Here is a 15,875-nt window from a genome sequence, read left to right on the forward strand (position 1 = left end):
AATAATAATAATAATAATGTTCCTGTTGCGCCGGTAACGTCATATCAACATCGACCTCCCATCGCGGGGAATTTTAAAAGTCGTCACGACTCAGCTGGCTTCACAAACGCTTTTGGGTTAGATTAAAGGATTTCTTAGGAAAAACTTTCTTGGGGAAAAAAAACCCTTTTAAGATTAACATCTGTCTATCCATTATCTTAACCGCTTAGCCTGCTCTCAGGGTCACGGGGATGTTGGAGCCTATAGGAAATACGAAAACAAACAGGACAAACGTTCAGCTCTTGTTGGAATAACAAACACAATTATGTCTGCGGAGAGACTAAAATAATATGATGACTGTGTAGTGGTTATGGGGATACATAATTCCCCTTATTGAGCTAGTAGGAACGTTGGTTTACAGCTGCTGTTTTCTCGGTTCGGGTTTACAGTGATACACTTCGGCTGCGCGGGTTTTTGGTTGTTGTTGTAATAGTGAAGGAATAAATGGTGCACGTTGTGTAGCTGAAAGAGAAAGTTGTCACGACTCCTGCTTGAGCTCCTCTACACTGGTTCTTTCAAACGAACATGGTTGACGAAATCAACGCGGTTTCTCTCAAATTGCCAGAGTTCTGGGAGTCATCGGCAACGACATGGTTCGCCCAGGTGGAAGCGCAGTTTGCTATCCGCAAAATAACAGATGATGCTACTAAATACTACTATGTGGTATCGGCGCTCGGGTCTTCGACTGCAACTAGAGTGGTGAGTCTCCTTATAAATCCTCCGGCGGCAGACAAATACAAGGGGCTCAAAGATCCCCTCTTGAAGATTTTTGAACTTTCCGACGCCGAGAGGGCCCACCGTCTCTTTTCTCTGCAAGGCTTGGGTGACAGCAAGCCATCCGAGCTCATGGACAAAATGCTGAATCTGCTGGGACCGGCGCACACACTTGATTTCCTCATTGTCCAACTGTTTCTGCGACAACTGCCTGCTCAGGTGCGGACCGCTTTGGCTAACACCAGCATTACCGATTGCCGCAAGCTAGCTGAAGAAGCTGACAAGTTCTTCCTGGCCAGCCAACAGCAGCACTGCGCGTCCGCGCTCACCCCCACACGTCACCACCTGCTGAGTCCATGGTGGTCGCCGCGGCAACCCCCGGTCGGAGACAGGAGCCCGGCCTGTGCTTTTACCATGCAAAGTTTGGGGCCAAGGCAAAAAGTGCAACTCCCCGTGCAATTTCAGCTTGTCGGGAAACGCCAAGGCCGGTGCTCACTAGTGGCCATGGGCGTCGGCGTGGAGGACAACAGGCTACTTTTCCTGCGAGACTCCATCTCGGGGCGGCGTTTCCTATGCGACACTGGGGCGCAGAGGAGTGTCGTTCCTGCATCGAGGGTGGACGCCCTGTCAGGCGCTCACGGCCCTCCCATGGAAGCTGCTAACGGCAGCTCTATCCGTACGTACGGCACGAGGCACATTGACATGTGTTTTAACGGACAGCGGTTCAGCTGGGATTTTGTCACCGCCGACGTGGCATTTCCCCTCCTTGGTGCAGATTTCCTTTGTGCTCATGGGCTGCTGGTGGACGTCAGGAATCAACGCCTGATTGACGCCGTCACCTTCGCTTCACACGCGTGTGCACTCAGCGATACAGGCTCCGTCAGGCTGTCGAACATGCTCTCCAACGAGGACGTGTTTCTCCATCTTCTCTCTGAGTTCCCTGACCTCACTCAGCCCACATTATCGTCATCTACGACCAAACATGGGGTTGAGCCCCACATCGTCACCACTGGCCTGAGCTCGGCGCCTCGACCCGACCAAGCTCTCTGTCGCCAAGGCGGAGTTTGAGAACATGGAGCGCCTCGGCATCATCCGTCGCTCCAGCAGCCCGTGGGCTTCACCCCTCCACATAGTGCCTAAGCCTGGCGGTGGGTGGCGTCCATATGGTGACTACCGTCGGCTCAATGACGCAACAACACCGGACCGCTACCCGGTCCCTCACATCCAAGATTTCTCCGCCCACCTGGCTGGGAAAGTGATCTTTTCCAAGGTGGACCTCATCCGTGGATACCACCAGGTGCCCGTCCATCCCGCTGATGTCCCCAAAACGGCTGTGACAACTCCGTTCGGACTGTTCGAGTTCCTGCGTATGCCGTTTGGGCTCAAGAACGCCGCGCAGTCCTTCCAACGCCTCATGGACTCAGTGTTGCGGGACCTGCCTTTCCTCTTTGTGTACCTGGATGACATCCTGGTCGCTAGCACCTCCGTGTCCGAGCACTTGTCCCACCTCAGAGCCCTTTTCGAGAGGCTCAGCCTGCACGGGTTGATAGTTAACCCGGCCAAATGCCAGTTTGGTCTGAGCACCATCAACTTCCTGGGCCACCGGGTCACCAAGGACGGGGCGGCCCCCCTTCCATCTAAGGTGGAGGCCGTCGCAGACTTTCCACGCCCACACACGGCCCAGCCCCTCCGGGAGTTCATTGGCATGGTGTCCTTCTACCACCGGTTCATCCCCCGGGCTACCGATCTCCTCCGCCCCCTATATGAGGCTCTGAAGGGCACAGCCCCCAAACACGCCATGAACTGGTCTGCAGAGAGGGACAAGGCTTTTAAGGATGTGAAGGCCGCCCTGGCTGACGTGGCGATGCTGGCACACCCTGTGTCTGGAGCGCCCATCGCCATCACGACAGATGTTTCGGACTACGCTGTCGGCGCGGTTTACGAGCAGTGGGTGAGCAGCGCGTGGCAGCCGCTCGCCTTCTTCAGCCGGCAGTTGAATCTGAGAGAGCGCAAATACAGCACCTTTGATCGTGAGCTGCTTGGCCTTTTCCTCGCTGTTAGGCACTTTCGTTTCCTACTGGAGGGCCGTCAGTTCACGGCTTTCGTCAATCACAAACCGCTGGTGTTCGCGATGGCCAAGGTGGCAGAGCCGTGGTCAGCCTGCCAGCAGCGACAGTTGGCCTACATCTCAGAGTTTACCACTGACGTGAGGCATGGCGCTGGGAAGTCCAACCCGGTCGCTGACTGTCTCTCCCGGGCCATCGCTGGTGCTGCCCATTTGGGACTCAACTACAGCCAGATGGAGGCTGACCAGGCCGCTGACCCAGGAGTGCAGGCATGCAGGACCGCCGTCACAGGGCTGCAGTTGGAGGATGTGGCTTTCGACGACGCCGGCGCCACGCTCCTGTGCGACGTCTCTACGTCATTCCGACTGCTTGGAGGCGGCGGGTCTTCGACGCAGTCCATGGGCTGTCTCACCCTGGCAGAAAGCCTTCACAGAGGTTGGTGGTGGCAAAGTTTGTCTGGCATGGACTCAAAAAGGATGTGAGGGACTGGGCTGACACCTGTGTGGGGTGCCAACGCTCCAAAGTGCTCCGGCACGTCAAAGCGCCCCTGATACCTTTCACGGTACCTGAGAGGAGGTTCGACCACGTGAATGTGGACCTGGTAGGCCCCCTACCCCCCTCCCATGGTTTCACATACCTGCTCACCTTGGTCGACAGGACCACGCGATGGCCAGAGGCCGTCCCGCTTTCGTCCACGACAGCGCCTGAGGTTGCCCGAGCGTTCATTGGAACCTGGGTAGCCCGCTTTGGCACCCCATCTGACCTCTCCTTGGACAGAGGGCTGCAATTCACGTCAGCGCTCTGGGAGGAGATCGCCGCGGGTTTAGGGGTGAGGCTCCATCGCACCACAGCGTATCACCCTCAAGGTAATGGATTGGTCAAGAGGTTCCATCGCTCAATGAAGGCCACATTGCGGGCTACCCTCAAGGACGACCGCTGGGTCGACAAACTGCCTTGGGTCATGCTTGGGCTCAGGACGGCCCCCAAGGAGGACCTCCAGCCCTCATCCGCCGAACTGGTCTATGGACAGCCACTTCGGGTCCCGGGGGATTTCCTTCCCACCGCCACAGCTCCCTGGTCCGCCAGCTGCCAACGGACTGCGCTGCAGGAGGAAGCCACGGCTTTTGCACCGGTCCCCACTTCTCAGCATGGCGGCTCTCAGTCCTATGTCCCCACGGAGCTGGGGTCGGCGGAGTATGTTTTCATCCATCACGACGCGCACCGCGGTCCCCTGCAGGCACCCTACGACGGCCCATTTCGGGTACGGCACACTGGAGATAAGCACTTTGTGGTGGAGGTTGGCAGCAGGCTGGAGCGGGTTTCTGTGGACCGCCTCAAGCCTGCTCACCTGGATTTAGACCGCCCTGTTGGTCTTGCCCTGCCCCCACGGCGGGGGCGCCCCCCGGCCATGCCCCCCTCTCCCGGCGAGCCGCCCCCTGCTTCCCCAGCCCCTCCCTTTCCCCGGTCCAGCTGTGAGGACTCTGCTGCTTTGCCTGCGGTTAACCAGCTCCCAGCTCCTGTTCAGCGAAGCCGTTGGGGCAGAGAGATCCGCCCCCCTCGCCACACTGACTTTTCGTATTAAGGCGAATTCTGGGGGGACGTGTGTAGTGGTTATGGGGATACATAATTCCCCTATTGAGCTAGTAGGAACGTTGGTTAACAGCTGCTGTTTTCTCGGTTCGAGTTTACAGTGATACACTTCCGCTGCGCGGGTTTTTGGTTGTTGTAATAGTGAAGGAATAAATGGTGCACGTTGTGTAGCCGAAAGAGAGAGTTGTCACGACTCCTGCTTGAGCTCCTCTACAACTGACTCTTTGCTGATGTTGCAATAATTTTCATGTAGGGAAAGCGTTTAAAATTACGGTGAGTTTTCCTGTTAGTCGTGTGTGTGTGTGTGTGTGTGTGCGTGCGTGCGTGCGTGCGTGGTATCGCGAGCTGGGACGCAATCTAACAGTACCTGTCGGTGTAAATTCTACCACAACACGCTGATTCTTATATCGTGAACTTGCAGGGAAAACTGCTAATTTAGTCATATCTATCTTGCGTTAACGGGACATATCGGCCAATACTACCATGCTGAGTAAAAAGGCTGAAGTCGTTGGGAAAGCTAGCCTTAGAGTTAGTTCAAACTAACGACAACAACAACAATTGTTAGAAACATTAGCTCCGTTACTGTTAGCATAAAGTTAGATCGCCAACTGTTTCACTTCCGCCCTATCATGGATTATGCATCTTCGCGTTCGTTGACTGACGTTTCCCAGGTTTCTCTCTTGCGTACTACACTGGAGCGATTATTTTCCACCAAATCTCACAAATTACAGATTGAAGAAGGGCTTCCTGCTGCTGTCGTTACACTTCAGAGACACCTGTCGGAGCAAACCACCGAACACCAGCAGCAGCAGCAGCAGCTCGATAGCTACAGCTACGACCTGACTATTACCGATGGTGTTTGGCAAACAAAATGCCACCTGGATCACAGCTTGAACCATCTGATACACAGAAACATCCTTACAACGGGCGTTGATATCAGCGTCACTGCCTGCTCCTTTGTTTATAACGAGAAGAGACTGGGCTATGGATATATCTGTCTGGACAAGATCAAATGTGGCTCTAAAAGTTCGGATATTCTGCGCGCTGTAAACGATGTGAGTTCACTGCCAATTATAACGATGCATGGCATCGAGGATATGGCATTGCGAAGTGATGTGCCCCTCCAAGTTAGCCGCAAACACTACCTGTCTCTCTGGAATAACGTCGACCCTGAAGGGATTGTATGGATTAAGCATGCCCCTACATCTGACGTGGTGCTGGATGGTGAGATACTGATAATATTGATATTCCTTGTGTTCATTTTGCAGGTATTTTTTTAAGATAAGCTTTTGCTATTTCTTACATTGTATGTTAATCAGATTCAGGGCATATTACCTGCAAACCAGAAAGCAGCAATAGGGACACAAGGGTTCTGTAAAATGAGTTTAAATTAACCATCTCCACTGCAGTTAGTCAACTCCACTGGCTTTATCCTGTTATCTGCAGCTGCAATCCAATAGCAGCTACAAATGGCATGATAGAGAGCCATGCAGGAGCAAGTGGGGAGGCTCACTTATTTGAATAGAAAAGCTGCTTTTCTGTATCAATTTTGAGGGGTATGGGATTGTTGTAATTGTTCCACAAGCATGACTTTATGGCCCTGTAACAAGGAAATAGGTTTAGACTGCAATGTTTATCATCATGCAATAGAAATTTAATATAGCATTATCTGTCAAAGTAAGTTTAATCAGTGTTTTTTCACTATGTAATTTCAGGCCTTATTGGAGTTCTTTTGTAAACCTTATACTAAATAGATCTTAGGTTTATTTTAAATGACATAGATCTTGAGATTTGCATTTTGCTTGATTTGGCAAAAAAATAACCAAAAAATAACAGGGACAATCCTGATTACGTGTCACATGTAAGGAAGGGTTTCCTTCAACAGTGTCTACGATTACCCTTCTTTGCGACCTGGAGACATCATTCAAGAACAAATGGAAACCATTTCCTCTTCTAGTTCGAATATTACACAAATCCAGATTACGGTATTATGGGAAATGTGGAATGAAGATCGAGTACCCCTTCCAGGTGAGTTTTAGGCTACCAAGAGGTTGAATTTCAATCTCTATTTCATTTGGCAGATACCAGCAAAATCTGGGAAGTTTGTTCAATCATTCCAATGTATTCTATTGCAATTGCTAATGTTTGTTAATTATGCGGGAGCAGAGAATAAAGTATTCACATTATACTCCTTCCTGTATGTTACAGGCATACTTTGAAGTTGCTGACCAGAGTGGCACAATGTCCCTTGTGCTTTGGAATGAACTTTGTCCAGAGTGGTACCAGAGGCTGAATGTGGGAACGGTGCTTTACCTCCAAAACTATACCCTCAAACAGAGTTATTCAAATAGGTCACGGCCACAAATGGACCATCACCAAATGAAGAACTTCGACTCAATAGGTATATGTCATTACTGGTCATGTCTGCAACACCAACAACCTTATTCAGTTTGTAACAGGGCACTCAGCAGATCCTGAAAAACACTTTTAAATGTCTTTGATTGTAATTATATTAAGTATTTAAACTCAAGGCCTTGAAAGGCCTGAAATTTAATTGAATAAACTTTTTTAGTCTTAGTTCAGTTTTAGTAGTGTTAAAATGCTGTGCTATTTAAGCTATGCTAGTTTTTCATTGAGAATTAAGACTTCTATTGCAGCTGTCTAACAAATGTTTTGGACAAGGCCCACTCTTGCGAAATCAGTTCTGATGGACATGTTGTGGCTGTAATTGAAGTTTGTAAACAAAAGTTTACCTATAATTCTATATGTGACAAAATTATTTTCAAATGTAGCAGTTATATGGGATCTTTTGACAAATATTATCTAAAATGAGTATGGACCTTCCATGAACCAATCAAAAAGGTGAAATGTTGAGCCTAAGTAAACCAAAGCTGTCTTTCCCTTAGGTGCCTGTATTGTAAAGTTTTTTTTTCTTGTAATTTATGTTGCTAGACAAAATGTTTAGATTTCACAAATAAAACTAGAAAGTGAAATGCAACCCTCACATGTTACATACAAAATATTTATCAAGTAGCTAGTTTGTACTCATTTATATTAAAAGAGCCCATTCCACTCTTTACATTAGATGATAGTTTGGATTAAAAAGCAGATTTCATGTGGTTTACAAAAAATGTTCATGATGAACTAATAAGAAATTCCCCCGTACATGCAAAATTCCTGCCTAAATATGCATGAGATTGGCATCACTAAACTGCATCTGTAAATCTAGATATATTAATAAAACATTAATATCATATATCAGTTGTTCCCTCAGTAATTATATAATAGAAAAACAAAATCTATTTGTTTAATTGCTGGTTACGGTGATGCCCAAAAAAACACCCCAACGTCAAATTTATTACGTCTTAAGTTTGATTGAAAATATGTGGCAAACCATGGTATGATAAATTCTGAGTTCTTTGAATCAGGTTTCTTTACAAATAACCTGATTTATATCTTTGTAAATTGTAGCTATTATTAATTGATAACAATGATTTGAAGGAAATGACAGCCCCTGGAAACACTCTAGCATCTTTGAACCTGTGCCATACCTCCCTCACCAACTTGGGTAAGGATTCACTTGAGGTGGCTTAGCAGAGAATATAGTTGGGCTCAGGGTCACTTTAAGAGATGCCTACTGAGATATTGTGTTTATATTAATCTGTGTGCGAGCAGGCATCTGTGTATAAATGAAAATTCAATCTTTTGTTATGTTTGTCTAATGCCAAACAGATGTAGACTAAATTGTTTATGCATCTTCAAATATTGATCTTAAATTTTGGATACAAAGAATTACAGTTTTATTCGGCCACAATGCCCTATACCACCAATGCTTGAAACTAGAGGGTTCCTTCAATTAATCCTTTAGTCCATGAAATGTCAAAATAATGATAAATGTCCTTCACAAGTTCCCAGGGATCCCAAGTGATTTTAAACTCTTTACATAGTCTGACCATTGACAAATTAAAATCCCATAACTATTCATCTCATAATGACGTGAAGTGAAGAAAGCCAGACACATCTAAGCATTTGTGAAGCTCTAACTAACAGATGTTTGGTAACCAAAATGATCAGTTAAGTTTCTCTCGATTGCCTAATTGTTTCAGCACTACACAAAACACACATTCTCTTGAAGTTCCAAGACTGCCAACTTTGTTTACTTACTGACACATATTGTAATATGTGTTAATTACAGTGGTGTTTTAGCCCTTCAGAGCCCAGAGATCAATTCAAAATGACAGTCACCAATGCTATTGTGTCGGCAACCTTCCCTACCACCTAACAAATAAAACACGGTTATTGATTTTGTAGTATCTGTTGATAAAGATCTTCTACTAGCTTGGTCTGCCAAATATGCTTGTTAGCCACAACAACTCTGGTTCTTCTTCAAACTCACCACAACGTGTATCCTTCTTTATGGTGTAGGTGTAAAACTATGTGTGCTGTATCATTTTCCCGGAAAGCATCACACGACCAAAACCATTGCATCCAGCAATTGCAAAAGCATTCATGATTTGGGTATTCATGTAACTATTGTCTTTAATGCGCCAGTAAAAGAAGAAATTAAAAAGGAAATTTATTTGCATGCAAATCTTCAGTATTGTAGCTTTAATTAACATACAATTGATTATTTCTAAATTGTAGTACATACTTCTTGCAGAGATCTGCCTGAATCCTCGGAATCCAGCTTCAGTGCTCACTGTGATCTCACCAAAGAATGTGTCTTCTCAATGGGGATTGCCTGAGGTTGCCTACCAATTCCTCACCCGGTAATATGTAATGCTGGACTACGCTAGCCAACATTTCCTCTCTATTTCTCTTCATCATATCATTACTACTCAGTATTTATGTAGGTATTACATTCATATCACTCATTGTTTATGTAAATGTTGATTTTGTAAATAAAAGTAATTATACAAAATGTATTTTGCTCTATATCTCTTTCTTATAGGTCTGAGTTGGAGAATTTGCCTAACAACGTAGCATGTGATGTCATTGGTTTGGTAACGTTTGTTGGTCGTGTTCAGAGAGTTAAGAGTCAAAGAAACAAGGGTGAGAAATGTTAATATTTCTGTCCCGTTTTAAGGTCAGAAGCTTGGCCAATTGAGTCCTCAACCTTTTCCATGCATATGTTTTTGTTTGAACTTTTTTTTTTCTGAGATTCTGTAAAAATCTGTTTTCAATATTAATGGAAATCACGCAGAGATTTAAGTTTTTTGTTAGTTTTCTTTTTTTTGTTGTCAAAATTGCATTAAAGTCCTTTCTAGCAGTTCAACCCTTTGTTCAACATCACTCCCCACTGCAAAAACAAAATCGAAGGGTGGCGGTATAAAGTGGTAATTTCTCAAATCACTGGCTTGTTTTTTTTTTTTTTTTTAATGGCTCAGGAATAATATGAAACCCCTATGTCCATATGTAATTCCACTGTTTTAAAATTTGATATTCAGTTTTGAACTGATGGAAAAAAGTGATTGAACTCATTTGCCGTCCATTTGTATTTGGGATTATTTTTATCCATTTTCTTTTCTTTTGTGCCAAGTGGTACGTAGCATGTTAACTAATTACTTGGCATGTTTCCTTTGTTTTAGGTCCTGAGATGTACTGGAGTTATCGTTGGGTCCATGCAGTAGATGGCACATCAAGCCATCCTTTTATCTTGGAGATTTTTTCCTCTTCTCAACCAGAGATTTTCAATAATATATGCCCAAGTAAGTAATCACATTTATAAGCCAGCTGCCACACTTATTTTAAGACTAAATAGTATACAAAAGTAAGTCTTACCAGCAAAGTAAACTAGTACACTCATCATTACCTATAGTGACCTACTTGGTTTGCACTCAAATGAGGGTATGTCAAGAGGAAGGCTGCTCTCCCTATCTCACAAGCAGTTGTGAAACAGGCTTATTTATTACAGGTAAGTAAGACTGTAATATTAAAAACATAATCAGACAATTGCATGTATGAGGTATGGGTTGGTATAATTGTCATATCTTTACAACAGGGTATCACAAAGGTCAGCCGTACATTTCTGATCCCAAAGTGAAGAGCTTCATTCAGTGGACTAAGACTCAGAAGGACAGCGTTGTACTTCAGAAGTCTGTTGTTGGTGGCCATTATTGCTACCCCCACGGCCCGCGGATTTTTGCCCAGCCAGTGGCAGATGACTCGGGTAATCCAAAATACCTTCCTAGGAATAGTATACAAGTTATCATACCAAAGCATTTATTGAAATGTGTTTTGTGAGACCCCCACTTCTTTTTATCTGCCTATCATAGCAGAAAACATGTTAATGAGAAAAAAGTCTTTATTTGAGCTATTTTTCTAGATTTAACCGCAACAAAGTATTAACCGTTAAAATAGTTTTGGGGTTTTTCCCCTTCTTCTCCCCCAATTGTACCCATCCAATTACCCCACTCTTCCAAGCCATTCCAGTCGCTGCACAACCCCCTCTGCCGAGCCAGGAAGGGCTGCAGACTACCACATGCCTCCTCAGATACACGTGGAGTTGCCAGCTGCCCCGACCGACCAGAGGAGGCGCTAGTGCAGCGACCAGGACACATACTCTCATCCGGCTTCCCACCCGCAGACACGGCCAATTATGTCTGTAGGGATGCCCGACCAAGCTGGAGGTAACATGGGGATTCGAACCAGCAAACCCCATGTTGGTAGGCAATGGAATAGACCGCTATGCTATCCGGACACCCGTCTTAAAATAGTTTGACTTAGGTTTACATTACATGTTGCTTATGTTTACTTAGCAAAGTCCTTTGGTATAAATATACCAAATATATATAATCTTATATAGTATATAATCTTATATGTATATATAATATTATATTATACTATAATATTAGTTCATGATGCCCATGGCCTTGGAGGAGATGCCGGTGACTGAGTGGACCTGCTTCAGAACCTTGTACACGTAGATGGCGTAATTCTCCCTCCTGGACTTTCTGCGCTTCTTCCCTCCCTTGCCGGTGGCCTTGGTCACGGCTTTCTTGGAGCCCTTCTTGGGTGCTGACTTTGCAGGTTCAGGCATGGCAACAAGGTGATACTTCTTCTAATGAATTGTGACGCCTAGCATCTGCTGAAAGATTTAAAGATATTTGATGCAAATTTTACTGTGTGGATCCTCTTGTCAGACTGGCCATATATTGTCACCTGACTAAGCATGCGTCGTGTAGTGCAGCTGTCGGATTGAGAACCATCTCAAGTATATCTTGTACATTTGCCTTTATCTTCTGTATCACCGTCTCTACATTTGGCTGTAAGACGGCCGTACTAAATTGTCCCTGTGTGTGTGTGTGTGTGTGTGCGTTCGCCCTGTGTAGCCTGGCAGCCTGTCCAGGGTGTCTCCCCGCCTGCGGCCCATGACTGTTGGGATAAGCTTCAGCATCCCCATGACCCTGGGATCATAACATTTCTTTCATGCTTGATGGCAAACTCCAAGCATGCGTTTATATGCATAGTTTTGAGCAATGGCTTCTTTCTTGCCATCCTCCCATACAGGCCATATTCATGGAGAGCCTGTGATATGGTTGACTCATGAACATTTACTCCAGTTTCAGCCACTGACCTTCAGAGTGATTGCAGGATCATCTGTGACTTTCCTCACCAGCCCGCATCTTGCTCGGATACTTAGCTTTGAGGGACGGCCTGCCCTACAAAGCGTCTGGGTGGTGTGATACAGCTTCTACTTTCTGACAATGGATCCAACAGTGTTCTGTGGGACATCCAAACACCAGGATATTGTTTTGTGTCTCTTTCCTGCCTTCTGCATTTTACTCACTTTGTTTCTTACTTCAGTATTATGCTCCTTTGTCTTCGTTTTCTGATGGAGTTCACGCCCGGCTAATGAACTTTACACAGACTGCTTTTTATACCCATAAACAAGATCGTCACTTTAATTTCTTACAGGTGCACACCAATTATGTCCAATTGTGTTAACCTGAGTTTGTTTTAGGAATAATTTGTCATCTGTGCAAACTTGGAGCTTTCAGAGCACAAGGGATTGAATACTTATGCAAGCACTATATTTTAGTTTTTAATTTATTAATAAAAAGTCAGCGAAACGTAACTTATTTTGGCTTTGGGAACATGCTGTTAGAGCTTATAGGTTCACAAAAATAATATTGTTCATGAACAGATGTGTGAGTATCTTATAATCCACAAATTAGTGATGACTGTCAAGGGGGTTGAATACTTTTGCAAGGCACTGTAACTGATCAGGGTTTTTTTTTTTAACTCATTGTCTCTGGGCTTGGAAATGATCTGTAGAGATCAGGCAAACTAATTCAAGTCAAGTCAATTTTATTTGTATAGCCCAATATCACAAATTGCAAATTTGCCTCAAGGGGCTTTACAGCAACACAACATCCTGTCCTTAGACCCTCGCATCGGATAAGGAACAACTTCCTAAAAAAAAAAAAACCTTTAACAGGGAGAAAAAATAGGGAGAAACCTCAGGGAAAGCAACAGAGGAAGGATCTCTCTCCCAAGATGGACAGATGTGCAATGGATTGTTGTATTTATATTTACAGAATACAACATTGAAAGAGGATAACAGAATTATAAAATTTATGAAGAATATGATGAGCCGGATCATCAGCAATTCAGTGCCTTTTAAAACACTTTCAGACTCATTTTCAAAAACTTGTTTATGTTTAGAGGTCTTTGTCTTATTTGTATATCTTGTACATTGTCCTTTACCTGCTATAAAAACCTTTACCCCGATGTGTGATTGAAAATTGTATGTGCTTCATATTTCAGCTCGGATCCCTCTGGTTGCTTTTGATGATTTGAAGAAGGAGATACAATCTCTACAGTATAGGGAGCATAAAAGACTTGCAATCCAAGGACAGATTGTGGCAGTGCAATACTTAAAATGCCCAAAGGAGGCAGAATCAGAAAAGGAAGAGGTACAGCCATCAGTGTTTCAACAGAACAGTTTAAGAGAATTTCGAAACATCTTTTCAGTCGCTGTGAGCATTAGAGTTGTAACATGAAACAGCTTGTCCCGAACAGGCGCAAGCTGTTTCTGCTGGTACATCAGAAGAAGCTCTGCCAGGCTCAAACAATCGAACAGTTGAGTCAACAGATAATGCCACTACCAGAGAAACACCGCCCTCTGCTGTGAAGACCTTGCAAAGGAAACGGAGAAGGTCACCTGAAAAAAAGCAAGTTGTTGAGATGATGAAAAACATATTGTATCCCAAGAACATATTTTCCTCACTAATTCTGTCAAATATTTACTTATTCTTGACATGAAACACTGATTGTGTTGAGTTGTGTTCAATGCATTTTTTGTTTCAAGCATTTTATCATCTTATGAATTTAACACTATTACTAATCCAAACTGCCATGAAAACAAAAAGGTACCAGACATTCAGTAAGTAGTGATGCTCGATAAACCATGGAAACCTTTTCAAGCTTTACCTATAGGAAGGCTGGGCACGACAACAGAGGAGTTAGACAAAACAAGGAAGTTGAGAATGTTGCTGAATCAGAGGAGGAGCAGGCTGAGGAAGGCGATGTGCAACAGGGAGATTTAAACCAAGACAGAATAGCTGAACTGCAAGTTGATTCAGGTATGTGTCATGTCAAATTGGATAATACTACCAAATTTTAATCTGTCTTTGCTATCAGTGTGTTTGTTATTCTCTTGTTAAAGCAGCACTGCCAGTGATGTTATGTTTCCACCAGGGTGTGATCGGCTGGTCTGGGAAAGTGTTGATTGGCCAACGCAACGACAAGAAGTGTCTGAACATTTATGTCAAGGTGGCCTGTACCAGGAAAGCCTTTCTCGGAAGTTTGTATTTGATGAAAAGAACCATCTCCTGCAGTGGAGTAACCTTCACCCTTCCCGGTGGACTCCAGAACAATCCACCGATGACAGCCCACCTGCCGTTTGTCCGGGTTACTACCAAATAACAATATTAGGTAAAATAGTATTTTATATTAAATGTGGCATTTAGTATCTGGTAGATGAGGAAAAGGAAACATGGGGAAAAAAGCACAATACATAACTTTATGAAAAATGGTTTTCTATGTTTTTGCATTTTTACAAGTAGTCTTGGTTAATCTTCAGTCTTTATTTAGGTGTGTTTTTCCACTATAATAAAGCTACTGGGCCTCTTCTGTGCAAATACCCGTTACTTAGATGAAATTCAACTCCTGTGGGTAAATTCATTTAATGCAGCTGTATAAAACGTGATCACAGATCAAAATGAAAACACGGAAATGAACCAAGCGGCATAAACATATCAAAACCAGTGTTGAAACATTTGAGTCATTAATTAAAAAGATTACTAAGAGTAGGTCCCTACACAATTCTCAACACATTATGAAATCCAAGATGTCTTTGCAAATTGCTTTCATTTTTTTTTATTACTCTTTTTTAGGTTAACCTGTTCAAATTCATGTCTTGCTTATTTTATGTTGTTGACATTGGAATTATTTGATTTTTATGAAACCTGATTCAAAACTTCTGAAAAGTGCTATTAAGGTAAAGCTGTCAATGTTAGTAGTAGTATGGCATCTGTAGTTGCCATTGTAAACATCACAGGGTTTATAAGGAATTGCCACCCTCCTCATTTTAAAATATTTTTGTCACAGGCATAAACAAGCAAATGGCTATAGATGCAGCATTCTTTCCTGTTGCATCTTTTGGGGACCCTAGGGCCGCCGGTCTTCCTCAGGAGCCCCATGGCAACACAATGCTGTCCTGCCTTTCCTCAGGTTTCCTATGTCCCCTCAGTGACCCTGCAAGCCAGAGTGAGACAGTCCTTCCTGACCCAGGTAACCATTACACTGCATTACAGTGGGCTTACCACACACTTTCAGGAAACATTAGACACTTGTTTGAGTGGGCAGAAGCCTCAAGACATAACACTAGTATGCCAATTCACTGGCATAGATAGTGTTTTTGTGTGACAACCTGCTAGATGGAACTGTTCATTACTAATGATAGGGGCATTTCATTTAATTTTGTGTTGTTTGCCTTACAGAGGAAATCTTCCTGACTGCTGAGGAGCTGGGAGATACACACATTGTATGCATCCTGGACATTTGTCCTCTTGGCGGAGAACAGATCGAGATTCTGATCAACAAGGTGTACAAAGCGACAGATTTTACTTAAGTATTGCAAGTATGAATGCATTTAACTCGAGAAAATATCCCCTAGTGTTTCGAGCATGGCATGCATAACAATTTTCAGTTTAGGATTATTGTCATGAAAAAAAGACAGCAACTCAGGATTAAAGCCTTTAAAAAAAAAAAGCTCATGGTTTTATTATTTTTTTTAAAAGTAATTGGGCGTCTGGGTAGCATAGTGGTCTATTCCATTGCTTAGTAACATAAGGATCGCCGGTTCGAATCCCCGTGTTACCTCCGGCTTGGTTGGGTGTCCCTGCAGACACAATTGGCCGTGTCTGCAGGTGGGAAGCCGAATGTGGGTATGTGTCCTGG

General features: G+C 44.2%; 1 protein-coding gene across 1 annotated transcript; it reads left to right on the forward strand.

Moving 5' to 3' along the window:
* The first annotated feature begins 4,800 nt into the window (after positions 1-4,800).
* On the forward strand, positions 4,801-15,713 carry radx (RPA1 related single stranded DNA binding protein). The gene is made up of 14 exons (XM_056284253.1): positions 4,801-5,633; positions 6,295-6,437; positions 6,618-6,810; positions 9,070-9,178; positions 9,361-9,461; positions 9,998-10,117; positions 10,228-10,323; positions 10,411-10,578; positions 13,179-13,327; positions 13,434-13,648; positions 13,818-13,996; positions 14,112-14,348; positions 15,024-15,206; positions 15,416-15,713. Exons 1-14 carry the CDS (start codon positions 5,039-5,041, stop codon positions 15,544-15,546), a joined length of 2,619 nt encoding a protein of 872 aa, XP_056140228.1. The 5' UTR covers positions 4,801-5,038; the 3' UTR covers positions 15,547-15,713.
* Positions 15,714-15,875: the final 162 nt, after the last annotated feature.

This window comes from Lampris incognitus, chromosome 8 (genome assembly GCF_029633865.1).
Source record: "Lampris incognitus isolate fLamInc1 chromosome 8, fLamInc1.hap2, whole genome shotgun sequence".
Classification (NCBI taxonomy): Eukaryota; Metazoa; Chordata; class Actinopteri; order Lampriformes; family Lampridae; genus Lampris; species Lampris incognitus.